Raw genomic sequence first — 15,643 nt, 5'->3', positions numbered from 1 at the left:
TGCCACAGTGACTCAAACTGATCTTATAATGAAACATGTACACTGTGCTACACTTTGTTTTGGGACCAGTAGCAGGTTGCTATAAAAAGTACTAAGTTCATTTTTATCCTTAAAAGGATTCAAAAAAGAGATACAACTGAATTGCACAAATACAAATTGAAAATACAAGCCAAGAAACAATATGTAGGCTATAATTACTATATATATATATGATTGTTTCAGAAAATGCGGTTATCTTAAAATAATTTAACAGCATTCAATCCAAATTGAATATGAAAATAAGCATATGATTAGTTATATTCCTGTTTCCAAATGACTGTCATAGCATTTGGGGATGTGTTTTCTATAAAATCTCTGCTGTCCCTTTCAGGTAAATGAAAGCTTAAAGAAATAAACTGATACATTTTTGAAGCACCTGGAATGGGAATAAGTATACTATAACCATCAAAGCAACTTGTACAACATGTAAATGATTAGAACTAATTTGTTTTCAAAAGAGACATGTTATATTCAATCTACACAGGAAAAAAGAAAGGGGACACAAATAACAATAACAAATGCCACAGGTTTCAGTGGCCCTGCTCTATTAGGTTGAACCATGTCAAACTGCCAATAATTGACCATTTTTTGTCTCCCACAGCAAATTGAACCTGATACCTTACTCTCTGGTCTTCAACTTGCTGTTTAACTGCGGACACGTCAGGTACAGATCTTTTAACAGCAACCAAAATGAGGTGATGGTGAAAGGTGCATCATAATCTTACAGCAAGAATCAATAACTGAACCTCAATCCCCATCACTTGGAATACTACGGAAATGTCTAAAATGAAGCTCAACTTAATCAATCACCCCAAATAACATTTACTTTCCTCCTAAAATGCCACCAAGCGGTTTTACATTAGTGGTTTCAAGAGGACATTAAGCCATCATGCTCAAGATTTAAGATAAAGGTATCTTTGATAGCAATCTGTATACGGCAATTGCATTTTAGCTGGTTTTTTTTTTTTCCTTTTAGATTTGATGAAGGATTTCTTTTTCCTAGGCAAAGAATAGACTCACACCTTTTGGCATAAGTAGATGAATCCAGTATTGATGCCAATCAGTGAAGGACGAGTTGCACAGACGTAAGGTGAGCAACACAGGGGTAAAGACAAAGAGACAAAAGAAACCCCCCACCCACACAGCCATGCTTAATGTGGCAGAGACTTCAAATGTGAGTACTTTACACCCTCAGCCTGGCAACCTTTCACAGGTGAGCATGATGTTTGGAAGACAACATTAAATGAAACAATCACTGCAATACGGTCACTAGAGCTTACTGTTTCCACTCCAAAGACCTTTGCAAAAGGAAAGAAACATTACACACAAGTCACTGTTTTAGAACAAAGACTACGAAATAGAGAATAATAATTTTAGAGCAGCACCTACCATGAGAGTTTTGAATGCTACGATTGCTTTCAGAATATCCTGGTGATCTGGATGCGTATCCTATCAAAGAAATACATTTTAAAACAGTATTAAAGGAGAACAGATCAGTGGTTGCCAGAGGGTGGGGTGGGAGGAAGGTGTGGCTGCAAAGAGATCAAAAGAGGACATTTTTGAGGGATGATGGAACTGTTGTGTATTGCATCAGTGATGGTGGTAACTCAAATCTGTACATGGGTTAAAAGTCATAGAACTGTACCTCAAAGGAAAAAAATCAGTTTTGCTATATGTTAACTTCAAGATTAAAAAATAAGACAGCACTTGAGCATTTGGAATCTCAGCACCTTTAATGATTAGGTGATGAAGAAATTAAGACAGTTCGGAAGACATTATATATTTGGTAACATATATTTGGTTATCGAGGCAAGGGTTTCCATTTCCCCTTTTGCTATTATACTGTGGATAATAAATAATAATTATTTGGGGTCATCATTAGGTCATGTTGTTAGTAAATGATAAGAGGTAAGGAAATGTAGAAACTGAGTGATACTCAGAAAAATCAATCCAATCTCACATGCTAAACCTCCTCCATTTTCTTTCAGCAGACTAAACCTGGTGGACGGGAAAAAATTCCAAGTTTATACCATGTGCTCCTTCTTCAGCAAGCTTATTTGGTCTGCAATTTCATGGGACTTACAATCCCCAAAAGTGAACAAGTTCAAAAATGGTTCTGAGGGGCTTCCCTGGCGGTCCAGTGGTTAAGACTCTGCTTCCAAGGCAGGCAGCAACAGTTCAATCCCTGGTTGGGGAACTAAGATCCCACAAGCTGGGCAGTACAGTCAAAAAATGAATTAGCTTCAGAACGAATAAACAGCCATTTTTTTAAAAAATGGCTTTGAGGAGTCCACACCTGCATAACTCTTTATGAAAGGAAAGTGGAGCTCCTTGGGGAGAGATCCAGCTAAGCTTTGAATTTCAGCTGGAGTAATGGGAAGATATCTGCTGTGCAACCAGCCTCCAGTGATAAAATACAGAGCTGAGCAGACTAAGGGTCTAACCCAAGCCAAGAACAGCACTGCTTATGAAAAGAAAGGTTGTATTCCTTTATAAACTCATCCTTCCCCAAATCAGCTGACCCCTGCGAAGTTCAAATGTTACTCTATCATGAGCCGGCAGCCATGCTCAATGATCAGAAAGCTGGATAAAGTGTCTTATCAGATGGTGAATTCATACTTGGGGTATGTATAATCTCATAGTGGGAAATAAAAGGCAGCCAAAGGCAGGGGACCACCAGCACATGGAGAAGGAGTGGAAACAGGCTCCAAGACAGAGGATCCAGGCAGGAGGAGCACCTGGGATTTTATCTCCTCCAGTGAAGCATGTATTAATATTTGCACTTCAGCACTGAGCAGTCACGGAACCTGAGGCCGCTCATTTCTGAATTTTTGTGAGAAACCAGGAGGGGCCAACCTCAAACGATTCAGCAAATTGGTTTAGCTTTTGGAAAGCCATCCAGGGCTCAACACCTTGCCGGGCTCTAACTGAAATTTCATTCTGGCTGGCATTACTCACTGGCTCCCCACTGCCTGCAGATTTCTGGCAGGTCAAAGAACCTGAGAATGTGGTTTCGCTCAGAGTACACACTTTCAATCCTTACAAATGCTGACATGACCGGCAGTGTGCAACCTTTTTCTTTAAAGATATTCAAACCCTTTCAAACCTCAAAACCTTTCCCCAGACACAGGAAGAACAAGTAGGGTAAATGCAGCCTCCAGGCCCCCCTCACCCACCCACAACCCCATCCCCCAGGCTCCAGCACACAAGAACCACTCAATAAGCCACCCCTGCTGACTGGCTTTTAATAAGAGGATTTGGGCTCTTGAGACAAAAAATGCAAGGGGACTTTGATGGAGATGTCTGGATGCGTAAAGAAAGAAACTAAGAGTGGACCCATTTATTCTTCTTTCAAGAAATACCAGAATCTTCCACTGTAACCTAGCCTCAGAAGGCTGAATGACTGCAGTGACCTAGGGATAAATGCTTCTGTCTATAATAATAAAAAAATTTTTCTGCACATTTTCTGATGCTGTTTTGCTTTGTTTATCTCCCTCAAGAAAGTTGGTTCATATATCAGAGCAACAGAAGATTTCTTGGTGAAAGATCTCTCTGTAGAACCACCATCTGAATCAACCAATGAGCAAGACCGAGGCTGGGAGAAGGGAGGGGAGGGAGAATGACCATGAATATTTAATAATAAAGAAAGAGTATCTTTCAGTTATTAGATGAGTAAATCTGAGGGATCTAATGTACAGCATGGTGACTACAGTTAATAACACTGAATTGTATACTTGAAAGTTGCTAAAAAAAAAAGACATTAAAAGTTCTCACACAAAAAAAGTGGTGGATGTGCTAATTAACTTGATTGTATGGTCATCATTTCACAAAGTATGTGTATAATGAATAATCACATTATACACCTTTTAAAACTCACGTTATACAATCTAAATGCATACAGTTTTTATTGGTCAGTCATACCTCAAAAATAAAGCTAGAAAAAATCAATAAAAATAAGTCCAAAAATTTAAAAATCTTCAGAGGAAAAAAACAGTCCCCTTCTTATCTTGCTGCATAAAGAGGAAAACTAAAAGCCCAGGAAGAGGGAAGACTGGATCAAGTAAATTTTGAAACCAAGATTTTTCCTGAACTCCTCACCAAGGCTAGTTTGGAGGCAGACTGGCTGCTGCCTCCATAGCAGAGGTCCATACTTTGTATGCGAGCTTAAAACAGTTCACCTTCCCTTACCTCCATATGCCGTTCCAACTCTTGCAAGAGTGTAACATACTTTTCCAGTCGCATGAAAGGTTTGCTGAGGCTTGTTGTTAAAATGAGGATACCTGGACTGGATGCACCTTGATTTTCCATAAATCGTTCCAGCTCATCACTGGCAAAAGGATGAATATAGTTTTGTTATTGCTTAATATTCCATATAAACAGCTATTGACTGAACATGATTTTCCTGTATTTCACAGCATATAAAACCAGATAAATTTTGTGTCACCAGCCCAAATGCTGTCCAACGCATTTCAACTCAATTCCATCAGCATGGCATGCAGCACTGGGTACAGTGGTGAGCCAGGCACTCGTAGCCCCTGGCTTCGTTTCCTCATCCAACACTTATTTATTGAGCATCTACTAAGTGACAGGCTCTGTTCTCTGTTGGGAATACAGCTGTGAAGAAAACAAAAATCTCTGCCCTTAAGGAAGCCTATACCCAGAGTCATGGGGTATACAATCTATCAGATGATCTCAGTGTCAGGTTCGGAAAGTCTTTTCTGAGTCACTGCAAACATTTAGTTACTGGCTGGTGAGATGTCAAAGAGAATAACTCACCAAGTGCTTTCTATCACCAGAACATCACTTGCAATGTTCCAGAATCAAGTCCTAAATTCAGACAGCAGCATGTTTCCATGACTAATCACAAAGTCACTTAGCCTAGGATCTGAAAACATACAGCAGGTTACCCAAATAACTCGGCCAAAAATAACAAAAGGACTGTAGGGAATTCCCTGGCAGTCCAGTGGTTAAGACTCTGAGCTTCCCCGGCAGGGGGTATAGGTTCCATCCATGGTTGGGGAACTAAGATCCCACATGCCAAGTGGTGGAGCCAAAAAGAAAAACTTCTTAGGAACCATGTCCTGCCAACGTGTAACCTTGGGTTTTCCCTGCCCTTCAGCACATTCTGGATTTTCTCCTTTCCTCCATCACGATTCTGAGTCCTTGGGCTGCAAGATCATTATAGTTTACATTTCTGAAAAATATAAAGAAGGAAATCTGCTTTATCACTTGACCCCTCTCCTTCCTTGCTCGCCCATGCATATCCAATCCATCACAAGCCTTCTTGTATCTGTTCATTCCTTTCCATTCGCACTGCCACTGACTTGGTTCAGGCCTTCATCTCATTCAGTCTAGTTCACTTCAATAGTTCAGTGGATCCCCTGGCTTCCAGGCTTTCTGGCTTCTGAAACCCCTTGCAAACCACCATTTTACCCCTGCTGCTTCCCTACTTGAAAACCTCCACTTACCTGTGAGATCAATTCTCCACTTTTTAGACTCCCACTGACCCCACCAATCTTCTCATCACTCTCCAACAGGAACCCTGTACTACCAAATGACCTATTTATTCTCCTAGAATACATCTTACGCAGCACTTTCTGACTATGGCATGTTGGAATACGTTGTATTGTGTTCAAAGAAACTCACTATCAGTGATAACATGCTAGGGGGTGGGGATGGGGTAGGTTGCCCGTTAACCCTACTATAAACACTCTCCCTATCTCTGGGCTTTTGTGAGCAGGAGAGAAAAGAATGGAGTTTCAGTTGTTAAACAGAAACTGTGAATCACACAGAATTAAAGGAATGTCAGAGGAAAAAGAACTGGGAATTGCCACCTTCACAGCAGCTAGAGCTCATCTGAGTGGTCACACCTAACCATCAGTGCTTCCTGTTTCATCAGTTTCTGCAGTTTTGGCCCAGAAGCAGCCAAGGGGATTGAAGTGCCCTGGACTTGAAATCATAAAACAAATTTGGTGACCCTGGATCAGTTACCAACCTCAGCTGACTCATCTGTAAAACAGAGATAAAAACTACTTCCTACTAAAATCGTGAAGCCTAAATATTGAGGTTTATAAGGCTACTGCTTCATGCTAAGTCTTTGCATGCATTTGTTCTTGTTTAATATTCACTACAACATTTCACACGGGTGTTATCTTCATTTTACAGACGAGAAACATAAGACTCAGGAAGGATGAGTGAAAGCAAGTAAATAGCTAAGTTGGGGTTCATACCCAAGTCTGTTGGAAATCAGTACCATCTGATGCTTGATGTGGAACACAGACATGGCACGGGCCATCTCTGAGGTCTAAATCATGAATAAAAGGAGGGTGGGGGCTGAGTTGACTTGAATAACACAGGGAGAACTTCTATGAGAAATAGTCCTTTGGACCTAGAAATTCTAATACTAAGTGAAGTAAATCGGATAGAGAAAGACAAATACCATATGATATCATATATATGTGGAATCTAAAATATGATACAAATGACCTTGTTTACAAAACAGACTCACATAGAAAATAAATAAACTTATGGTTACTAAAGGGGTTACAGGATGGGGGAAGGATAAATGAGGAGTTTGGATTAGCAGATACAAACTACTATTATATAAAGCAGATGAACAGCAAGGTCCTACTATACGGCACTATATTCAATATCCTGTGATAAACCTCAGTGGGAAAGAATATGAAAAAGAATATGTGTCTATATGTATAACTGAATCACTTTGCTATACATTTGAAACTAACACAACATTGTAAATCAACTATATTTCAATAAAAATTTTTAAAAAATAGTGCTTAATGCAAGTCACTAGGGAAACACCTAGGTTAGCCTGCCTCTGGGTCAGATTGGCTTAAACTTAGTAAAAAATCATCACATATAAAATATAATTAGGAAAATAACTTGAAGTGGGAGAGTGCATTTGAGTAGAAGTGTACTTTTGAGAAAATCGCGTTCCTAACTTCTTTTCAATTTGGTAAACAAGTCTTATTTTTCCTTTCCATGACTAAATAACTACCGCATCCTCAATGTTCTACTCAAATTGATACAAGGGTTACAACAATTAAAAGCAAATGTCAATGTGTATTTTACTACTTTCCATGCAACATTCTAACTTCTAGGCTTGTCAAATATTACAAAAGAATTTCTTTAATTTTTCCAATATAACATGAGATCGCTATCTCAGAATAAAACACTGGTTATTGGGGGAAAAAATAACATTTGACTATTGCAACAAAAGAACAAAATTATCTTAAAGCCACTGCCCAGTATGATAAATAGATCCTGAAAGACACATTTTACTTAGCCAAATAAATTTAATGCACAAATTAATATCATTATATACAAATATAATATGCAAATGTATATCACTATACCAAAACACAATCTGTCTTTCAAATACAGCTTTTAACTTTTATACAGCCTATTTGAAATGTCTTTTGAGTTTAACATGTTCTGTATGTGTGATGTGATACAACAGAAGCAGTTTTCAATGTGTGAATGTTGTTTGCAATTCAATATACCCTTATCTCACAGAATGCACATGGTGGATGGGGCTTTGGCACATTCTGGGTTGGGCTGGAAAACTCAAGAAAATTATTGTACATTATAATGACAGTACAGGGCTTAACTATCTCATCTAACAGTGTTTCTGTAGAATCTCTGCATAGATTTCTACTTCGAATGATGATAACTCCATCTAAAGCAGCTAGAAAAGGGTCAGACTTTTCCCCCCTTTGCCTCACTCTCTCGCACCAGCCTTTCTTGGGAATCGCTGTAGTCGGGAAAGTGATGATGAGACATGAGGAGCTGGGAAGGCTGGGTCTGGCCAGTGGAAAGTCCCAGGGATGCCACTCCCACTGGGTTGGGTGGATCTCACTTAGCCCTTTTTTCTCTGATCCGGTCCCAGAACCTAGGCTGCCTGCTTCTTTTCTGTCCCCACCACTTTTTGTTTGTGATTAGTCTCACTTGCTCCCTTCCCTGGTTCCTCAAAGACAGAACAGAATCGAGTCTCAGAATTTTCCTTAGGTTTTACATAAGCAAGTACACAGCTCTGGGTTTTTCTCAAAGTCTTCACTGCTGACAACAATGGTAAACAAGAGAGTGAATAAAACTAACAAGAGGAAAAGGACATGTGGGGTTTGTGGTAGCTGCCACAGTAGAGCCGGAAGTGAGGTCCAGATCTGCCTCCATGCTCTCTCTTCCTCTCCCTACTCTGTCGTTTCACACCGGGTCGCTCTCCCTCGTGAAAAAGAATGGATGCCACAATGAAGCATGGGAGAGAAGCGGGTATTTTTGTAAGGGTGAAGTTACTCCCAGAAAGAAACAAAAGCTACAATAGGAAGCCAGAGGGGAGAGAGAGGGGAAATCCCAAAAGACCTTACCCAGGGCAGAGCAAAAGACCGGGGCAGTCATTCAAATATATGTAAATATGGGGAACATATCAAGGTTGGGGTCTGCTTTATATCTCGAAATCCAGAAAATGGCTTACTGTTCTTTTCACAAGGTTCCAACACACGATCATAGCATTTTAAAGCTGTGTGTGTGGTCTCGGTGCCAATCGTCATAAACATTTCTAGTATGCTACTGCCACCTGCCGGCGGAAAGAAAGATGTGCACCTGACTGGCTGGCTCTGACTCGGTGATTAGTGAGTGAAAGTGAAAGTCGTGTCCGACTCTTTGCGACCCAATGGACTACATAGTCCATGGAATTCTCCAGGCCAGAATACTGGAGTGGGTAGCCTTTTCCTTTTCCAGGGGATCTTCTCAACCCAGGGATGGAACTCAGGTCTCTTTACTAGCTAAGCCACAAGGGAAGCCCTCGTGATTATCCAGCTGCTAAATACCTACAGCTTTAGCAGAAATCCAACAATGTCCCTATTTCAGCTGAAACCTTCATGTAAAACAGGATTTTAATCTGAATTTTCATTCAACTATGCTTTGCCTCTAATATGTCAGCATAAATTACCACAGGATGCCTAAAAAATAGCTGAGATTATACTAGAAACACCATTGAGGATAACGCCAAATATTTTAATTTTCACTCCTTACATGTAAATAAGTTATTAAGATAAAAATTCAGTTCTATGGGACTCCAGTAAGTCTTCCATCAATTCAAGGGATATTATAAAATTCTCAAAAAAATCACTAACCATATGTAGAATAAACAAGAAGCTATGATATAGCACAGGGAACTATATTCAATATCTTGTAATAACCTATAATGAAAAAGAATTAAAAACTATATATATATAAAAGGCTTCCCAGGTGCCCCAAGTGGTAAAGAACCTATTTCCCAATACAGGAGACATAAGAGACCGCGGGTTCCATCACGTGGTCAGGAAGATCCCCTGGAGGAGGGCATGGCAACCCACTTCAGTATTGTTGCGTGGAGTATCCCATGGACAGAAGAGCCTGGCAGGCTACAGTCCATAAGGTTGCACAGAGTTGGACACGACTAAGGCAACTTAGCACACACGCACACGCACGCACACACACACACACACACATACGCTGAATCACTTTGTTGTAAACATGGAACATTGTAAATAACTATACTTCAATGAAAAAAATCATTAACCAAAATCAAGCCAATAGGATACAGTAGTTTTCCCCCCAAAGTAGAGAATCTTTATATTAACTGTGGAACAAATTTTAAATCATAATGTTTGAAGGAATCTCTACTGTTATTTATATTTTAAACTCCTAACATGGATAAATACAGACTCAGAAGCATTTTAGCACACAGAATTACAACAGAAAATTCTTCAGTTGCGAACTTTCAAAGACGTGAACGTGGAGCTTACTAATGAAGACCTGTTGGAAATGGAGGCCCAGAGAAAGGATGGAGGGAGACAAGAGGAAGAAGAAGTAACTGCAGAACTGAATAATTTCACGACGCAGGAAAAGGCAAGGGGATTTTCTTTATTTGAGGAGGCTCTGTTAGTCACAGGACCCAAACGTAGAACAGTACACAAAGGTTGCAGCAGCCATTCAGACTGCAATCCGGTGCTACCATGGCATCTCTGACGAAAAGAAAAAAGAGCTGCTAGCCAGACATTACTGGATTGTTTTTTCAAGAGGGTGGATAGAACTGAATCCATCAAGGAACCAGAACCTGTGCCATCAACATCAGGCATGAGTGAAATTGCAGCTTGCCCTCCGTCTCCTGTTGCTCTACCATCTCCCACCTCCTCTTCGTCCTCCAGTCAGTAACTCATCTTGCCTGTTCACTCGATGCCAGCTCCTGTATGCCAGCTGTTGTACTGTGCTATTGTGCTTTTCAGGGTATTGTACTGTAAGATTGAAAATGTTTTAAAATATAAATTTATTAATTTTAATTGGAGGCTAATTACTTTACAATATTGTATTGGTTTTGCCATACATTGACATGAATCTGCCACAAGTGTAATTAAAAAAAAATAAAAAATAAATAAAATGTTTTTATTTTTTATGTTTGTATTTTATGTATTATTTGTGTGAAATGTATTATAAACCTACTACAGTACAGTACCATATAGCTGATTGTGTTAGTTGGGTACCTAGGCTAACTTTGTTGGATTTATGAACAAATTGGACTTACAAATGTATTCTCAGAATGGAACTTGTTTGTATGTAGGGGACTTACTGTTTCATATAATATTGCTTATATGTGGAATCTAGAAAAATGATACAGATGAACTTATTTGTAAAGCAGAAACAGAGACAGATAAAGAGAACAAACAATGGACACCAACAGGGGAGGGATGGGTGGGATGAACTGGGAGGCTGGCATTGACATATACACATTTCTGATACTATGTATAAAATAGGTAACTAATGAGAACCGACTGTATAGCACAGGGAACTCTATTCAGTACTCCGTAATGGCCTCTATGGGAAGGGAATCCAAAAAATAGGGGATATATATTTACATGTACTTGATTCACTTTGCTGTACAGCAGAAACTAACACAACATTGTAAAGCAACTATACTCAATAAAAACAATAATAAATAAAAATAAATAATTTTTTAAGACAGAAAATTCTCTAAACACTACAAAAATCCGTCATTTGAGGTACACCATTTCTTTCTGGTATTTATTCAGAATTGCTATTCTTGGATCAGAAAAAAAAGAATATGTACTCATATAAATGGTAAGCTAACATGATGGTGATATCTTTTTATAGGCATTAAGAAATTTACCCTTATCCACACAGGATGTTTAAGTATCCATCACAGGAAAAATGCCTCTGAACCATTTTGTCTTTACTGAAGATAAATAGTAAAGTATGAAAACATTCCTGGAAATAATAAAAACAAATTCAAGACTGGCGTTCCCTTGCAGGAGGGAGCAAAGGAGGAGCAGGAAATATTGGAAAGTGTGCACAGGGCTCCAGTTGCAGCTATAATTTGTTTCTTAAGCTGAATGGTGGGAATGTGGGTGTACTTTATTTTCTCTCTGCTCTTTGTGTGCTTGAAATGTTGCATGATTTTTTTCTAAAACACAACAAGTAGCTGGAAGATGAATAAAGTACAAATGAGGAGTGACAGCAACTACCTTGCCGGGTACTTTACGCACACTGTTGCATTGACTTCTCGCACCAACCTGGCAAGGTAGGTGGTTTAATTTTCACTTTACAAGTGAGAAAACTAAGGTTTAAAAGTGAAGTGAATCCTGTTTACAATAGCTAGAACATGGAAGCAACCTAGACGTCCATTGGCAGACAAATGGATAAGAAAGCTGTGGTACATATACACAATGGAGTATTACTCAGCCATTAAAAAGAATACATTTGAATCAGTTCTAATGAGGTGGATGAAACTGGAGCCTCTTATACAGAGTGAAGTAAGCCAGAAAGAAAAACACCAATAGAGTATACTAACGCATATATATGGAATTTAGAAAGATGATAACGACCCTATATGCGAGACAGCAAAAGAGACACAGATACAAAGAACAGACTTTTCGACTCTGTGGGAAAAGGCAAGGGTGAGATGATTTGAGAGAATAGCATTGAAACTTGTATGTGAAACATACGTGAAATAATGAAGAGTCCAAGTTCGATGCATGAAACAGGGCACTCAAAGCCAGTGCGCTGGGACAACCCAGAGGGATGGGATGGGGAGGGAGGTGGGAGCGGGGGTTCAGGATGGGGGACACATGTACACCCATGGCTGATTCATGTCAATGTATGGCAAAAATCACAACAATACTGTAAAGCAATTAGCCTCCAATTAAAATTAATTTTTTAAAAAGTGAAGTGAATCACCCTGGTGATTACAGTTTACAGTTCTGCTTCTAAGTGGCAGAACTGTAAACTGAGACAATATAAAAGTGGTAAAAAGTTTAGGATCTAACAGCAAGGACCCAACAGAAGCAGAAGAGAATAAGAAGAGGTAGCAGGAATATACAGAAGAACTATACCACAAAGGTATTCACGACCCAGATAACCATGATGGTGTGGTCACTCACCTAGAGCCAGACATCCTGGAGTGTGGAGTCAAGTGGGCTTTAGGAAGCATCACTACGAACAAAGCTACTGGAGGTGATGGGATTCCAGTTGAGCCATTTAAAATCCTACAAGATGATGCTGTTAAAGTGCTGCACTCAATATGTCAGCAAATTTGGAAAACTCAGTGGTGGCTACAGGACTGGAAAAGGTCAGTTTTCATTCCAATGCCAAAGAAAGGCAATGCCAAAGAATGCTCAAACTACCATACAGTTGAGTTCATTTCACATGCTAGCAAGGTTATGCTCAAAATCCTTCAAGCTAGGCTTCAGGGGCATGTGAACCAAGAACTCCCAGAGGTACAAGCTGGGTTTTGAAGAGGCAGAGGAACCAGAGAGCAAATTGCCAACATTCGTTGGAACATGGAGAAAGCAAGGGAATTCCAGAAAAACGTCTACTTCTGCTTCACTGAGTATGCTAAAGCCTTTGACTCTGTGGATCACAACAAACTGTGCAAAATTCTTAAAGAGATGGGAGTACTAGACCACCTTACCTGTCTCCTCAGAAGCTTGTATGCAGTATGAGAAGCAACAGTTAGAAACGGACGTGGAACAACTGACTGGTTCAAAACTGCAAAAGGAGTACAAGCCTGTATATTGTCATCCTGCTTATTTAACTTACATGCAGAATACATCATGTGAAATGTTACGCTGAATGAATCAGAAGCTGGAATCAAGATTGCTGGGAGAAATATCAGCAACCTCAGATATGCAGATGATACCACTCTAATGGCAGAAAGTGAAGAGGAACTAAAGAACTTGATGACGGTGAAAGAAGAGAGTGAAAAAGTTGACTTGAAACTCAACATTAAAAAACTAAGATCATGGCATCCAGTCCCATAACCTCATGGCAAATAAATGGGGAAAAAATGTAAACTGGCAGATTTTATTTTCTTGGACTCCAAAATCACTGCGGACAGTAACTGTAGTCATGCAATTAAGACACTTAGTCCTTGGAAGAAAAGCTATGACAAACCTAAACAGTATATTAAAAAGCAGAGATATCACTTTGCCTACAAATGTATATATATATATATAGTCAAAGCTATAGTTTTTCCAGGAGTCATGTATGGATGTGAGAGTTGGACCATAAAGAAAGCTGAGAGCTGAATAATTGATGCTTTTGAACTGTGGTGCTGGAGAAGACTTGAGAGTCCCTTGGACTGCAAGGAGATCCAACCAGTCAATTCTAAAGGAAATCAATTCTGAATATTCATTGGAAGGACTGATGCTGAAGCTGAAGCTCCAATACTTTGGCCACCTGATGAACTGACTCATTGGAAAAGACCTGGATGCTGGGAAAGATTGAAGGCAGGAGGAGAAGGGGGCGAGAGAGGATGAAGTGCTTAGGTAGCATCACCAACTCAATGGACATGAATTTGAGAAAACTCTGAGAGACAGTGGAGGACAAAGGTGGAGTGCTGCAGTCCATGGGGTTACAAAGAGTTGGACATGACTCAGTGAATGAACAATAACAACAAAAACTGAGAGGAGGCTGGTCCTCTTAATTAAGAGCAACAAGCTACACAAGAGGCCAGCTAGGTTGCTAGAGAGAACCAGGGAAAGAGACAACTAAGGAGGGCCAGAAGAAACTTCAAACACTGGTCTCAAAAAACTATCCCTAGAATGAGATCCCAGAAATAAACCCAGATACCTATGGTCAATTAATCTTCGACAAAGGAGGCAAGAGTATAAAATGGAGAAAAGTCAGTCTCTTCAGCAAATGGTATGGGAAAGCTGGATAGCCACAGGGAAATCAATGAAGTTAGAACACTCCCTTACACTATACACAAAGATAAGTCAATATGGCTTATAGACTTAAAAATAATACAGGACACCATAAAACTCCTAGAAGAGAACATAGGCAAAACATTCTCTGACATAAATTGTACCAATGTTTTCTTAGGTCAATCTCCCAAGGCAATAGAAATAAAAGCAAAAATAAACAAATGGGACCTAACCAAAGTTTTAAGTTTTTGAACAGCAGAGGAAACCATTAACAAAACGAAAAGACAACCCACAGAATGGGAGAAAATGTTTGCAAACCATGTGACTGACAAGGGGTTAAATTCTAAAATATACAAACAGCTCACACAACTCTTTATCAAAAAATCTATCCAATCCAAAAACGGATTTGACATTTTTGTCAAATAAGTAGACATTTCTAAGTAGACGTTTCTCTGAAAAAGACATACAGATGGCCAATAAGCACATGAAAAGATGCTCAACATCACTAATTATTAGAGGGATTGCAAAACAGAACTGAAATGAGGTATCACCTCACACAAATGGAAAATAACAAATACTATACATATATCCTTACTCCTCTTTCTTCTCTTAGTTTAATTAATAGACAGAAAATTATTATACTACTAATAATTATGGGAATGTATTATTGGGTTTATAACATATAGACATGATATGTATAACAAAAATAGCACAAAAAGGGAAGTAGAGAAAAAGAAAAGGAAGTAGAAATAGAGCTATACTAGGAGCAACGTTTTTCTATCTCCCCAGAATTAAGTAACTGTTAATATGAAGCAGCTTCAGGCAAGATGTATATGCAAAGCCTCAAAGCAAACACCAAAAAAAATAATTTCTGGGGTAGGAGAAGAGATTGACTCAGGTGGGCATGAGGGATCTGCTGTGACAGAAATGATTTTGAATTGTGGTGATGTTTGTATAACTCTATACATTTACTAAATATAAGTTAAGCAAACTGGTTAAAAAACAAAATAATTCAAAAAATCATGAAAGGAAATTGGGTTTCAGCTCTGACATCCAAAGAGCTTAGAAGTTATCATTACCATTCTCACAACTAGAAAAACACTGAACAAACTGAAAATCAATTACTTTCTTTAGATCCACTGAGAATTGAGATCACAGGGAAAGCCACCAGCCCAAAATCTAGAAAGACAGTCAAACACAAAGAATTAAAACCAAGATCAATTTCCCTGAGGAGAAGCCACTGGTACTTTTGATACACTGCAAGAGTCTGAGCATGGACTAGCTTGACAATTAAAAATTCCCAAGGATCCAGTCAGGGAGCCCAAAACTTTTGTGTGTTTTGTATCCATTAACCCAAGCAGGCTGTCATAGAGACAATCAGAGAAAAA

General features: G+C 39.2%; 1 protein-coding gene across 9 annotated transcripts in view; it reads right to left on the bottom strand.

Annotated features, from left to right (window-relative positions):
- ARHGEF6 (Rac/Cdc42 guanine nucleotide exchange factor 6) overlaps positions 1-15,643 on the bottom strand; it is a 117,323-nt gene that overhangs the window by 20,335 nt on the left and 81,345 nt on the right. For all 9 annotated transcript variants that reach the window (XM_070366211.1, XM_070366204.1, XM_070366205.1 and 6 more), the window contains 2 exons: positions 4,228-4,366; positions 1,429-1,488 (listed from right to left, as the gene is read on the bottom strand). In XM_070366211.1, coding sequence (XP_070222312.1) covers positions 1,429-1,488; positions 4,228-4,366 — 199 coding nt within the window. The remainder of the gene's footprint in view (positions 1-1,428; positions 1,489-4,227; positions 4,367-15,643) is intronic.

The sequence above is a fragment of the Bos mutus genome, chromosome X (assembly GCF_027580195.1).
Source record: "Bos mutus isolate GX-2022 chromosome X, NWIPB_WYAK_1.1, whole genome shotgun sequence".
NCBI classification, from domain to species: Eukaryota; Metazoa; Chordata; class Mammalia; order Artiodactyla; family Bovidae; genus Bos; species Bos mutus.
The sequence above is the reverse complement of the archived record's forward strand: the minus strand, read 5'-3'. Positions and strand labels throughout refer to the sequence as shown.